At 44.9% G+C, this 15,000-nt stretch overlaps 1 protein-coding gene across 1 annotated transcript in view; it reads right to left on the bottom strand.

The window, feature by feature from the left end:
- Nucleotides 1-15,000, bottom strand: part of ncstn (nicastrin) — a 22,639-nt gene that overhangs the window by 3,188 nt on the left and 4,451 nt on the right. The window contains exons 7-15 of the mRNA XM_063217024.1: nt 11,596-11,708; nt 10,738-10,890; nt 10,387-10,491; nt 9,960-10,040; nt 9,046-9,215; nt 7,955-8,057; nt 4,147-4,245; nt 2,019-2,106; nt 1,111-1,277 (exon numbers count right to left, since the gene is read on the bottom strand). Coding sequence (XP_063073094.1) covers nt 1,111-1,277; nt 2,019-2,106; nt 4,147-4,245; nt 7,955-8,057; nt 9,046-9,215; nt 9,960-10,040; nt 10,387-10,491; nt 10,738-10,890; nt 11,596-11,708 — 1,079 coding nt within the window. The remainder of the gene's footprint in view (nt 1-1,110; nt 1,278-2,018; nt 2,107-4,146; nt 4,246-7,954; nt 8,058-9,045; nt 9,216-9,959; nt 10,041-10,386; nt 10,492-10,737; nt 10,891-11,595; nt 11,709-15,000) is intronic.

The following is a 15,000-nucleotide window of genomic DNA, read 5'->3' as shown; positions in this document are numbered from 1 at the left end:
TGTGTCCCGTTCTAGAGATATTTCCATGTCAAATTTGCATCAACTTCAATATTGAATCTGATACCAATGCAGCCTTTTTCTCAGTTGCAATGTTGGCGTAGTTACTGCACTTTGCCTTTGTAGGGCAGAGGAGCAGAGGAGCACCGGTGCTGGACCAAACAGAAGATAACTGAATGGAAATGATAAAAGGTCCACAACACTGTTCAATGCTCCCAAACTAAGTATAATGGCAGCCAAGCCATAATTCAGGGTATATACACCAATCTTGAAGTCAAATGTACTACCATTTAATACCCTTTTTCACTACCTTTAGATTTTTTTTACAACCATCATGACACTCCGATGCGAGTATTAACAAGACATCTTTTGTAATTTCTAGCTCCTTAACATTACATTACACTTTTTTTTGCAAAAAGACGGCCGAAAGGGAGCAGTGCGGCAGGACGGTACCATGCTCAGGGTACCTCAGTCATGGAGGAGAATGGGGGAGAACACTGGTTAATTAGGCTACTTCCCCCACCAACCTGGCAGGTTGGCAACCTGACACCCCTAACCGCGTACCCATGACTGCCCTCATACTGTCCTCAGATACAGAATCAATGAATTATTTTGTCAAAATGAAAAAAAATAATACCTCGTTTTTCAAAAAATAATACCTTTTGAGCAAATTTACCACTTTTAAGGCCATTAAATTTTGCCTTTTTAATTTATCACCTTTTAATACTTTTTAAAACCCTGCATACACCCTGTAATTGCGGCTTTTTATCGTTTCGTTTCAATTAGCCCCACACATCCACAGGTAGGAGAGAGGAGAGATATAGAGCCAAAGGTAGGGGAAGCGGAGCCATTAGCCCCATGCAGCCATAGCTGCACTCCACACAGCTACAGAGGCAGACAGAGGAGAGACATTTGGACACAGACACAGGAGTAGAGCTACTCAAGCGACCTACACAGTCACACCCCTCCACATCTAGCCCCAGCCCCAACATACACCTCCTCCACCCAGACATAAACAGGAGCATATGTACATGTACGCGGACACGCGTACGTGCACATGCACACACACACGTGCGCGCGCGCACACACACACACTCTCTCCGTCTCTCTCACCTCCTTGCTCTCGCCGGGCATGCCGGAGGGGTCCTGGCACTTGGTGAGGTTGAGGCTGGTGGCCTCCCCCACGTAGTTGGCCAGCAGGTACTGCACAATGCGCGTGGACCTCTTGATGGTGCTGGCCATGATGGGCACGCCCACGTAGAACTGAGGGGCCTGATTCTCTGCAGGGGGGAGGAACGAACACACACACACACACACTCGTTCATATGCTGTAACCTCTCTGTGCAGATGAGCCCGCCGGTGGGCCCATTCATAACAACATGGCTGTAACACTACAGGGCAGTCATTGGTAAGCGGTGAGGAGGGAGTCAGACTTGTATCCTAAAGGTTGCTGGTTCGACTCCCGACCTGCCAGGTTAGTGGGGGGGAATGTTCTCCCCCAACCTCCTCCATGCCTGAGGTACCCCTGAGCATGGTACCGCCCCGCCGCACTGCTCTCTTGGGGAGCCGCCCCCTTGCACAGGTGAGGTTTGCAAGTTCGTTGTGTGCAGTACTGTGTGCTGTGAAGTGCTGTGCCACAATGACAGTAGGAGTTTCCCAGGTGGGCTTTCTCACATACACGTTATGCAGGCAGACACATTCACACACACACACACACACACGCACACGCACACACACACACACACACGCACACGCACACGCACACGCATACGCACACACGCGCACACGCGCACACACGCGCACACACGCACACACACGCACTGGTCTTCAGAAAACTGTTCTTTCCCCTATGTGCTACAGTTTGGATGTATTGTTTGTGATTGTGGCACAGTATAGTCTACATATCAGAGACACGTTTCAGGTGTATAAGAGCATGTGTATGACCTTGTTTGTGTGTTTAGGTGTGTGCTGGAGCCTGGAGAGACAATGGGAGAGAGCAGCGTTGGAGGTATTGTACTCACCCAGTAGGGATTTGTCCTCGGGGTTGGTGAGGGACCTGAAGTAGCTGTTATTGGACTGGATCAGGAAACCGTACAGCAGCTGCGTCACCTGGGAGACAGAGACGAGAGAGAGAGAGAGAGAGAGAGAGAGAGAGAGAGAGAGAGAGAGAGGAAGAGAAAGAGAGGTAGAGGGGGAAGCGTTACACAGAGAAAGGGGGAACCTGTATTACAGTGCATCCAGCATAATTGCTGACGTGTACAAGTGTATGTATTTATGCATGTGTGTCTTATGATGTGGTCAGGGGTAGGGCTGCACGATGTATCGAAAATGTATCGATATCGCGACATCACGGCTTGCGATACACATATCGCAAAAGTTGGTTATATCGTGATACTTACTTTTTAATTTTTCATAACAGTTAATTTGGTGAAAAGGTTAAAAAACGTATTAAAAAGGTTGACATTTTAAGTTGATGCTGTATATTACCCATGTTTTTTCCAAATAAAAATAATGTTGGAAATAAAACATTGCTCTCAGTTGTTTCATACATGATAAAGTGTAGAATGGCAAGTAGAGAGGGGAAAATATATGTATATATTAAATATCGCGAGTAATATCGATATCGTGATATACAGTCATGTTATCCTGTATCGCATATTTTGCTAATATCGTGCAGCCCTAGTCCGGGGGGCGTTTGTTAAAAAAGGGCGTCAACCACTGCACTATGTATCTATGTGATGCTATGTTATCTATATGATGGTGTATAAGGGCCTCCAGCATGGCTACTGAGGGGCATTTTCCATCCCATTTGAACGCTGCTGCTCATGTCCTCTTTGGTACATCACTTTGGATAAAATCCTCTGCGAAATGCAGACATAATAACATAACAGGATGTGATCTCATCGTGTGGGTTATGTGATGCAGTCATGTAATAATCTATATAGCTATTGAACACTAGCCGTCACATTTAGCTTCGCAGCTTTCCTCAGGCACTGCCCTCTTGGCAAAGATGCTGGTTTGTCGCCCTCTACAGGGTGATTCATATATCGCTTTGCCACCAACTGAGTTTCCAGAATTCAGGGTTCTTTCCGTTGTCCTGACTACCATCCTCCACTGTGTTTTGGGCCTCGTGATGACGTCGCCAGGTGTCGTTGACAACAGAACTTTAATTCAATATCTTGCAAAAGTGCAATTCAAAGGTAATTTTCTCATTTGCAGTCGGGATGTTGAATGGGGGAAAAGTCCCCCAAAAGCTGTTGTGGCTAGGCTGACAGCAGGAGAAGGGGCATCAGCGACGTGCGAGGCCATAAGTACAGGTCGAGGAGGACAGGAGTTAGGGTCATGGAAAAATCCCCTACTGTTATTACATATGTATGATGTGAGCTCACAGTGTTGGTTATGTGATATGGTGATGTGACATAGCCAAAGATGCTCTTAGTAGAGTAAGATGATTCAAACTCCTGCCATCCAATGCAGAGGAGTGTGCTTAAGTTCGGTCTCCTGAAGGGCCATCGTCCCCTCCTTCTTCTCTTTCTGTGTTCTCTTAAGCCCGATTCGCACGGGATAAATATTACCTATGGACCCCTGGTAATTCGCAATTACCCGCGGACATCAGTGATTTTTCAGGGCGCATTCGGACGGGATAAATAAACGTCTGTTATTTACTCAAATCACAGACATTACAAGGGTGCGCCTATGTGAAATTACCCCAGGACGTCTGTGTTTCGCCGAAATACAGTAGGTAATTCGCGGCGGAATTATTACCTCACAAATCGCGGACATGGCACATTCGCACAGGACTAAGAACTCAGACATTCTCCGTAATTATTCCGAATTACCAGGGGTCCATAGGTAATAAAAGTCCCGTCCGAATCGGGCATTTGATGACTGCTATCTACAATTCCAAGGGCACTCCATTTATTCCCAACCTAAAGCCTCCAAAGGTCTCCTAACCGCAGGTCTCCTAAAGGGGAGTTCACATGACATCACATGGATCCCGGAAATGCACAGACTTGAATCCTCTTCCTCTACTCTACTCTCTTTGCCATAGCCATAGGACACGGTCACGTGATTGCACTGTGTTGGTCATGTGACGTGCTCATGTGGTGTGGTCATGCGAGGGGGTCTGATGTGGTCATGTGATCTCACTATGGTGGGGTCCGCGGTGATGCTGCTCAGCTGGCCTTCCTCTCCTCCCGCCTGCAGGTAGAGCGAGCGAGCCACCAGGGTAGCCACCTCCGCCAACGCCTACACACACACACACACACACACACACACACACACACACACACACACACACACACACACACACACACACACACACACACACACACACACACACACGAACACACACACACACACACACACACACACACACACACACACACAAACACACACGAACACACACGAACACACACGAACACACACACACACACACACAGAGCACAGGGTGAGACAGTTACAAAAGCAGCCACCTCTGCCAATGCCTACACCTACGTACACACAGAGTACAGGGTGAGAGGGGGCACACACCTGGCCAACGGTACATGTAATGTAATGCGAAGCAATGTAGTGTAAATGTCTGCGAATCTTAGTGGCAGGGTTCCCACTCTAATTCAGATATAAAATTCCATGATTTTCCATGACTTTCCAGACTCAAAAAGCAGAATTTCCATGACCACTTCCGTAAAAAAAATGATGTAAATTTGTTTCTTGAAAAAGTGTGAAAACGGAAGATTATCTTCACCCCTAGAACCGACGCCGAGCCACCGCGATGTAATGTAGAGTGATGTGTGTACCATAGCAGGTAAGTGTAATGTAATGTATGTGCATACAGCTATACTAATGTTTCTGTGGCTGTACCTTCACTGTGTAATGTGTTAATGTGTATGTATACCTTTACTGTGTAATATGTTAATGTGTGTGTGTGTGTGTGTGTGTGTGTGTGTGTGTGTGTGTGTGTGTGTACCTTTACTGTGTAATATGTTAATGTGTGTGTGTGTGTGTGTGTACCTTTACTGTGTAATGTGTTAATATGTGTGTGTGTGTGTGTGTGTGTACCTTCGCTGTGTAATGCGTTAGTGTGTGTGTGTACCTTCGCTGTGTAATGCGTTAGTGTGTGTGTGTACCTTTACTGAGTAATATGTTAATGTGTGTGTGTGTGTGTGTGTGTGTGTGTGTGTGTGTGTGTTTGTGTGTGTGTGTGTGTGTGCCTTTGCTGTGTAATGTGTTAATGTGTGTGTGCGTACCTTTGCTGTGTAATGTGTTAATGTGTGTGTGTGTGTACCTTTGCTGTGTAATGTGTTAATGTGTGTGTGTGTGTGTACCTTTGCTGTGTAATGTGTTAATGTGTGTGTGTGTACCTTTGCTGTGTAATGTGTTAATGTGTGTGTGTGTACCTTTGCTGTGTAATGTGTTAATGTGTGTGTGTGTGTACCTTTGCTGTGTAATGTGTTAATGTGTGTGTGTGTACCTTTGCTGTGTAATGTGTTAATGTGTGTGTGTGTACCTTTGCTGTGTAATGTGTTAATGTGTGTGTGTGTGTGTGTGTACCTTTGCAGTGTAATGTGTGTGTGTGTGTGTGTGTGTGTGTGTGTGCGTACCTTTGCTGTGTTGATGTGTTGATGTGTTGATGTGTGTGTACCTTCGCTGTGTAATGTGTTAATGTGTGTGTACCTTCGCTGTGTAATGCGTTATGTGTGTGTGTGTGTGTGTGTACCTTCGCTGTGTAATGTGTGTGTGTGTGTGTGTGTGTGTGTGTGTGTGTGTACCTTTGCTGTGTAATGTGTTAATGTGTGTGTGTGTACCTTTGCTGTGTAATGTGTTAATGTGTGTGTGTGTGTGTGTGTGTGTGTGTGTGTGTGTGTGTGTGTGTGTGTGTGTGTGTGTGTGTGTGTGTGTGTGTGTGTGTGTGTAATGTGTAATGTGTAATGTGTGTGTGTGTGTGTGTGTGTGTAATGTGTGTGTGTGTGTGTTTGTGTGTGTGTGTGTGTGTGTGTGTGTGTGTGTGTGTGTGTGTGTGTGTGTGTGTACCTTTGCTGTGTAATGTGTTAATGTGTGTGTGCGTACCTTTGCTGTGTAATGTGTTAATGTGCGTGTGTGTCAGTCCCACCAGGAAATCGCGGTCGGAATTGCCAGATGGTGCACGAGGATTTCCAGAAAATCGCGATAAAAGTTGCGGAGCTTCTTACTGTGTTGTTGCGATTTTGTTGCGGCATGAAGTGAAAGGTGCGATTTTTGTTGCGATTTTTAATGTGTTTCCCCACGCTTGAAAGTAAAGAACACTGCCACATTCCAGTCCTCTGGTGTTTTTATATTATTTCCATTTTTATATTATAATTTTGGTCCTTAAGCAAAGCAGGGAAGCGGCCAGGGCGAGTTTTTAGCCAGAATGCCGTGAAGAGTTCCATCTCTTTCATGCTGCCATTACGACACCCTTCATTACAATGCTGTTTATGGCCGTTTGACTCTGTTTTAAATGTCATCACCGTTTCAAATTGTAAGCATAGCCTACAAACTTCGTATCATGTCGATATCCATTCCTGACTTAAACAGTGGATACATAATTAACTATAAGTAGGCGGGCGGAATTGGGCATGTCCACCCAGTTGAAGAGGGTAGGCTACGTGGTGACAGGAACTCTTGACTGAAATCCTGGTTAATGTGAGTCGTCTGCTACACATAGCCTGCCTGTGTCGGCGTTTAATTTTCAAGCTTGTCAAAAGCAACACAAATAAAAGCAGAGGGAGGGGTCGCTTTCGAAAGAAGGCATAGGCCTAGGGTTTTTTTTTGTTCTCCCGCGCCGTCAGCCGGCTTTAAATTAACGGCTGATGATCATCATTCAATGTAACGAGGATGGAGTTCACAGATTTCCTGTTGTGAAGGGTGCTTGCTGAATAATGTTCAGAAATTATATTAATTTTGGTGCTCTTGTGAATATAAAAGACGACGAGATTGTTATCTAGGCTATAAAACACCACGTCGCCTGCAGAACGGAGGTCTCAGCTGTCAATCAATACCGTCAATCGCGCAAGGAAGAGAGAAGGAGAGGGAGAGACAGAAAGTAGTTTTCCAACTTACTCCCACAGCTTTCCAACGTGTCTGCTCTGGTTTTATTCATGTTCAGTGTTTCTTGCCCGTTTGACCGCGCCAGGTTAAACGAAAGTGATTTGACGACACGGTCACCACGGTCACCAAGTGCTCGTATCCAGCCATAGCCCAATTTGCGCGAAAGAGATTACTATATCGGCCAGGCACGCACGCAGCATTCACAATGAAGGATGGAAATTACTCCTTTGTTGTGGACAAGGCATTTGCGCATCTCAATTCGGAGGGAAAATGTTGCCTTCTGTATGCGCACAAGTCAAACACCAAAGTGGTCCAGCAGGTGGACCGCTTTAGAAAAAAGAAAACATCTTGTTGTAGGAGCCCTATACTTGGCGTAATGTAGATGACTGTCATGAAGTGTTAATTATATATTTATGTAGGCCTAGCACATTTTAAAAATGTAGGCCTATTGGTTATGCCAGACTAGTCATACATTTTCCCTCCTGTGACCATGCGAGCAGACGCGCAATGAGAACATGGCGTTTCCTACATTCGTATTTATTTGTTTTTCCCCCTCACCTACAACTTTGTACATGTATAGTAAAGTGCTGGGACTGATTTCTAGGTTACTTTTTTATTGTATTTTTTTATTGTATTATCCTTTTTGAAAGGAAGTTTGTCGACGTCAGTGAAGTCAGCGCAACATGGATTGGTTCAAAGTGTTCAAAGTTGCGGGAAATCACGGTGATTGGTTAAAGTTGCGCTCTCGCGCAGAATTCGCGGGAATTCATTGAAGTTGCGAAAAACGACGCAATCGCAACATTGCGATTTCCTGGAGGGACTGGTGTGTGTGTGTGTGTGTGTGTGTGTGTGTGTGTACCTTTGCAGTGTAATGTGTGTGTGTGTGTACCTTTGCTGTGTCGGTGACGAAGACCAGCTGCTCTTCTGGGGTGAGGCCGGCAGGGTAGCTGACATTCAGGTAGTCGGCATTGTCATACACACTCTCATAGTACCTGTGGAGCACACGCACGCACGCACGCACGCACGCACGCACGCACGCACGCACGCACGCACGCACACACACACGCACACACGCACGCACGCACGCACACACACACACACAGGAAATTAAGGTGTGTGCCAGCTTGGAATTATTGGATCACCTCTAAATGTATGGATGAATAGGTAAAATCTCCCAACAGTAAACAGCAATCCTTACACCGCTTTTAAAAAATATATATATATTTTTTACATTTTCCGACTTAAAATTGGTAGCATTAACTGTAGCTCTAACAAATTTGTTAAGTAATTGTCGTTCATGCTTGGATTTCACCATAAAAAGTAAGAAAGCAACAGCACCAATATTTTTCCAGTCATCTCTAAAAAACATGGTTGCATAATAGCATTAGCCTGAAAGTGTGGAAAGGCAGCCTTTAGCTTCTATGCTTCAAAGCTTTGGAACCAGCTTCCAGATGACGTAAAAAATGCACCCACTATTGATAGCTTTAAATCTAGACTCAAGACAAAGCTGTTCTCAGATGCTTTCCCATAGCTTAAATTACATATCATTCTTTTTTATTAATATTATTTTTATTTTTATGTTTATTTAATTTGTTTTATTTTATTTTATTATTATTTTTACCTTATGTTTTATCTTAATGTTTTAAATGTTTTTTGACTCTAGTTCATTTCCTTATTTCTTCCCTGTTTCCTTTCATTTACATTTGTTAACTTTGTGAAGCACATTGAGTTGCACCTGTGTATGAAATGCGCTATATAAATAAACTTGCCTTGCCTTGCCTTGTATACCGACTAAGGCAGTGGCCCTCAACTGTTTTAAACAAACACCCCCCACCTCACCATAAGCCTGCCAATGCCCCCCACTAAACATGATGATGACAATAACACTAGGGCCCCCCTCATCTCCTTCTCAACGATACCCAAGAGCTCTCTGAAAACGCTGTACAGCCCCCATTGAGAAACTCGAGACTAAGGACTCACTTGTTGTTGAAAGCAGACTGGTGGTCGGCCAGTACCACCCCTGGGATGTTGCGTGCCAGCAAGAAGCGTTGGAAGGAGGAGGGGGGGAGGGGCTGGGAGACGGTGGGCTGCTGCAGCAGCAGACCGAGGGAGGTGGCCACTGTGCTCAGGTTGTTCATCAGGGTCTGCACCTGAGGGAGCAACACAATACCATTACATATATACTGTATACTAACAGTACATGTACATAACACACTACCTTTACATATATACTGTATACATATTACTGTACAAAACACACTACAGTACCATTAACTTACATATAAACGGCATACCGTACATATTATATGTGCTTATTATATGGTGTGACGTCATCGGTCGAATGCTCCATTCATTTCAACGGGGCTCCCCAACGTTCGCACGTCTGTTATTTTTCGATAACGGACGGGTTGGTCTATAACAGACCGCTGTCAATGGCAACAAGACTTTTCACTGCTAAAGCGACTTTTCAACAAGACTCTAATCAGCTGCTGTGATAGACAACACCTGTTGTCCTGGCTACCTAGCTGTTGCCTAGCGGTGTTCCACAACGGCACTGTTTTGTTTTTGCGCAGCAACAATCTTTTGACATTAAAAACTATAATAGACTTAACATTAAATAGGCGTAAAGAAATGTCCCCGCCATGTGTGAATCATTTAAGTATATCCATATAATAAGCGGGTTAACTTTCGGCGAGTCGGTCGCTTTGTGGAATAGCAGCACTTCAGAGAGAACAAGACCCCTCCGCTCTGCGTCGGGGTCTAAAGATTCTCTCTGTCGTGCTGCTATTCCACGGTAGCGACCTTCTCGCCGAACGTTAACCCTTACATAACAAACTACCTACACATATATACTGTATACATATTACATGTATAGAACACACAACAACACTAACCTCTGCATCCACAGTGGAGTCGTTTCTTCTTGAGATCGGGTCCGTGTGCATCCACAGCTCCTTGTCTCTCCTCAGTCCAACCTACACACACACACACACACACACACACACACACACACACACACACACACACACACACACACACACACACACACACACACACACACACACACACACACACACACACACACACACACACACACACACACACACACAGTTCAGTTGTGTAAGACACAGTAGACGTGTGTAAAACTGGAGCACATGCAGAGTATCCCATACCACTACAGTCTGTGCAAATGTGTATTTAGGTGTTTGCGTATGCCCGTGTGTTTGTGTATGCCCGTGTGTGTGTGTGTGTGTGTGTGTGTGTGTGTGTGTGTGTGTGTGTGTGTGTGTGTGTGTGTGTGTGTGTGTGTGTGTGCTTTACCTGTCCAACCTCCAGTACAGAGTGCACATTCTCCAAGTCAATCAGAAAGTTCTTGTTGTCCATGTCATACACCATTTTCGAGCTACCGATGTAGTCAAAGGCCTCCTATGAGAACACACACACACACACAGGTCAGGAATATAGACAAAGACACAAATGCATTCTCATAGCGGGAAACCCAAGACACAAATGCCCACACTCACCCACACACACACACACACACACACACACACACACCCACACCCACACCCACACACACACACACACACAGATATGTACATATGCAGCAGTAACATGCACATAAACACACTACACACGCAGGGCTTGAGACTGGCCCATACACATGCGTACCCCTTGGAAGAATGTGAAGAGGATGTTGCGAGGGGGCGGTGCCAGCTGTGCGGTGGGCTTGAGAGCCTGCGAGGCGGCCAGCAGCGTGACGAATCCCCCCACGGTGCCCTCCGCTCCCGTGGCAACGTCCCAGAAGAACGACCTGCCGTCCAACTGAGGAGGAAGCAACAGAGGTGCACAACCAGACAAGAGAAAACCATTACAGAGGTGGACCACCAGACAACATAAAATGATAACAGAGGTGAGCATTCAGAAAAGAGAAAACTACAACAGAGGTGGGCAATAAGCCAAGCGAAATGGGATAGGAGGGGAAAAAACTGAGGAAAGTATGAGGCAGAAGTGCACTGCCTATTTTTTTTTTTTTAAGTTTTAAAAAAAAAAGTTTTTAAAGAAGATTTCTCATCTCTACAATGTTTGATGATTGTTATGCCGTGTACAGACCAGGAGCGAATGGAGCGAACGAAGCGACGGAAGTCATTATTTCTCTATGGAGGGCACGCGACCTGCGCTACCAAAGCGAATTCGCCAGGAGAGAAGCTTCTTGCACGACCAGAGCGAATTTTGACGATTAAACTAAATCTACATCGCAGGCGAATTCGCTCTGATGCTGTTCGGCGAAAACCAATCGGAACGTTCATATCTCCGAATGTCCCAGGCTGTCAAGCCAGAGCCGTTATGTGATTAGCTGAATCAAACATGTCAATGCTTTGTCTGCAGTGAATACAGCGAATTCAAGGCGAAACTTCCTCTGCTACCCACGCTACCAGGCAGCGTAGTTCGCTCTTGGTCTGGACACGGCATCAGTCTTCAAAAGCAGTATGCCCTGCTCTGAGGGCAGGACGTGTGGCTACGACTCACCCTGGTTGCCGCGACAACCACACTCTCATTGACTTTGTGTCCCTTCTCGGTGATGTTGATTGGTCGGAGGGGAGCCCACACATTATAGTCTCCAAGCGGATCGCACACCGTCTCTGAAATAACAGGGGACAAGGCAAGGCAAGTTTATTTGTGTAGCGCATCTCAAACACAGATTCAATTTAATTCAATGTGCTTCACAAAAAAATTAAAAAGAAAGAAAACAAAAAAGAATTAAAACTTTAAGATAAGACATTAAATAATTGGAATCAAAGAAAGAAAAAAAAAAACATTATGTAGAGCTGCTCTCTGCATCTGAGAACAGCTTCGTCTTGAGTCTGGATTTAAAACTATTAATAGTGGGTGCCTTTTTTTACATCAAGTCAAGGGGACAAGACCAGATGGATATTGAAGAGGAGAAGGTGAATGAAACAGGGAGGGAAGTGGAAAGAAAAAACGGGAAGAAAGAGGCAAAGATTGGAATGAAGGAAATCAGTGAAATTGTAATTTAGCAGCAGTTTGCACACCATGAAAGGATCAATAAAATTGTGTGTGTACCTGAGCAGAGGCTGTAGTTGCACTGCATGCAGGTGTGTGTGTGTGTGTGTGTGTGTGTGTGTGTGTGTGTGTGTGTGTGTGTGTGTGTGTGTGTGTGTGTGTGTGTGTGTACCTGGGTTGAGGCTGTAGTTGTTCTGGATGTCGTTGCGCCTCATGCAGGTGTGTGTGTGCATATGTGTGTGTGTGTGTGTGTGTGTGTCAGGGCTTAACAATAACGGGCGCCAAATGCGGGTAAAAATCACATTTGGCGTGTAACAAGTTGATCCTCACTAGCCATTTGGCTGGTAGCATATTTTTGGGGAGTGATTGAAAAAAAAACGGTGATAGATTTTTCTGAATGTGTTCGCTATCAAAGAGGAATCCAGTCTTGCGAAGCTATAGGGCACTGGCTTGTCAAACACTGCAAATGCCCCGCCTCCGTGGAGAAAGTCGGACACACCAAGACGTGCGTCGTTTGCTCCGGTTTAAATATGTGGCGAAGTTTGCTCTCAACAGACAAGCGACGTGCATATTTTGCGACCTGCCTTTTATAATCCAGTAGTGATAAACCTCGATGTTTTACGTAGTTGTGCGCAGTTCTTAAGCTGTGGGTACTGACACAACCTTGGTTACAACGCACGTTATCGAACATTGCACAAACAGCCTGTCAGCATCGCAATGTCTGTCTTGCTTTGACAACAGTGTAAGAAAACGGGACGACAAAAAGTCGGCAGGTAACGACATCATACCTGTCAAATTTGAGCTTCACAAATCTGGATAGTTCCCAGAATTTACGCCAAAAGCAGGAAATATTCAACAGGTCAACTTCTGACAATCAATGGGGCAGCAGTGACAAGTCGGGCGGTGCATTGCTTTTCACGCTGACAGTTCACGTGAGAGGCAGTCCTGTCCAGAATCCCCCCATAACGCACTTTTAAAAGGCGCACGTAGACTTGCATATCGTTAAAAATATGAAATATGTGTTCCCCCTTGTGGCTTTGTCGCCGAAATTGTCAGGAGGCATAAAGGCTAAATAATATTTTACTTTTATGATTAATATCCCAGAAGATGTGATGTTCCACCTCAAAGAAACAAATGGCCTTCTTCATATAGCCTACCTTGCACTTACAGTGCCCTCCATAATTATTGGCACCCCTGGTTGAGATGTGTTAAAAGCCTTAAAATAAATTCAGTGTTTATTGCAGAAGAATACTGTCACACTGAAAATTGTAGGAAAATGTAGCCTTCAACTCAAATGAATTGTAAGAAAATAAAAAAATCCCTGACTAAAAAATAATTCTTTTTCATTAAATCACCTGTTCCACAATTATTGGCACCCTTAACAATTCCCAGGAAATACATATAATTGAAGCATTTCTGTCATTTCTATAGTAGTTTACAAAGTTTACCAGAGTATGTAGGAACATTTAATTAGTAATTCATCACTTCCTGTTTCCCTGGGGTATAAATATGACGTGACACCGAGGCCATTTCTCTTATCCACTCTTAAACATGGGAAAGACAAAGGAACACAGCATACAAGTGAGGCAGATGTGCGTCGACCTTCACAGGTCAGGCAGAGGCTACAAGAAGATTGCCAATCAACTGCAGCTGCCCATATCCACTGTGAGAGGAATAATTAAGAAGTTCAAAACAACTGGAACAGTGGTAAACAAGCCTGGATGAGGACCCAAGTTTATTTTGCCACCACGCACAGTGAGGAGGATGGTAAGAGAAATCAAAAGATCTCCAAAGCTCACTGTTACAGAATTACAACAAATGGTAGCGTCCTGGGGTCACAAAGTCTCCAAATCAACCATCAGGCGCTGTCTACACGCCAACAAGCTGTTTGGGAGGCATGCACGGAGAAAACCTTTCCTCACTCACAATCATAAACGCAAGCGTCTGGAGTTCGCCAAGCGGTATTGGGGCTTCAACTGGGACCGTGTGCTTTGGTCAGATGAGACCAAGATTGAGCTTTTTGGCAACAAACACTCTAAGTGGGTCTGGCGTACCACGAAAGATGCGCATGCTGAAAAGCACCTCATACCCACTGTGAAGTATGGGAGTGGGTCAGTGATGCTGTGGGGCTGTTTCGCTTCCAAAGGCCCTGGGAACCTTGTTAGGGTGCATGGCATCATGAATGCTTTGAAATACCAGGACATTTTAAATCAAAATCTGTTGCCCTCTGCACGAAAGCTGAAGCTGGGTCGTCACTGGGTCTTTCAGCAGGACAATGACCCTAAACATATGGCCAAATCTACACAGAAATGGTTCACCAGACACAAAATCAAGCTCCTCCCATGGCCATCTCAGTCCCCTGACCTCAACCCCATTGAGAACCTGTGGGGTGAGCTGAAGAGGAGAGTACAGAGGAGAGGACCCAGGTCTCTGGATGATTTAGAGAGATTCTGCAAAGAGGAATGGCTGAAGATCCCTCTTTCTGTCTTTTCCCATCTTGTGAAACATTATAGGAGAAGATTAGGTGCTGTTTTGTTGGCAAAAGGGGGTTGTACAAAATATTAACACCAGGGGTGCTAATAATTGTGACACACATTATTTGATGTCAAATAATTATTTCTTTATGTGGGATTTTTTCCCCACTGAATAAATGCACTTGTATTGAAGGTTTGATTTTTCTCTTTTTTTCCATTAAGGTCCCATATTATTTAGAAAAAAAATAAAATAATTGGAAGCTAAAAAACACATCTCAACCAGGGGTGCCAATAATTATGGAGGGCACTGTATGCGTGTGCCCTTGCACAACACAGCATGTTCATTGCGCTTGTCGTTTCTGATCAATATGTCAAACAAATAACACCAGACATCAGATCAGTTCTGTATTTTCCTGTCTGCTCACCCGAGTGAAAT

The sequence above is a fragment of the Engraulis encrasicolus genome, chromosome 2 (assembly GCF_034702125.1).
Source record: "Engraulis encrasicolus isolate BLACKSEA-1 chromosome 2, IST_EnEncr_1.0, whole genome shotgun sequence".
NCBI lineage: Eukaryota > Metazoa > Chordata > Actinopteri > Clupeiformes > Engraulidae > Engraulis > Engraulis encrasicolus.
Note: the sequence above shows the minus strand (reverse complement) of the source record. Positions and strands in the feature narration are given on the sequence as shown.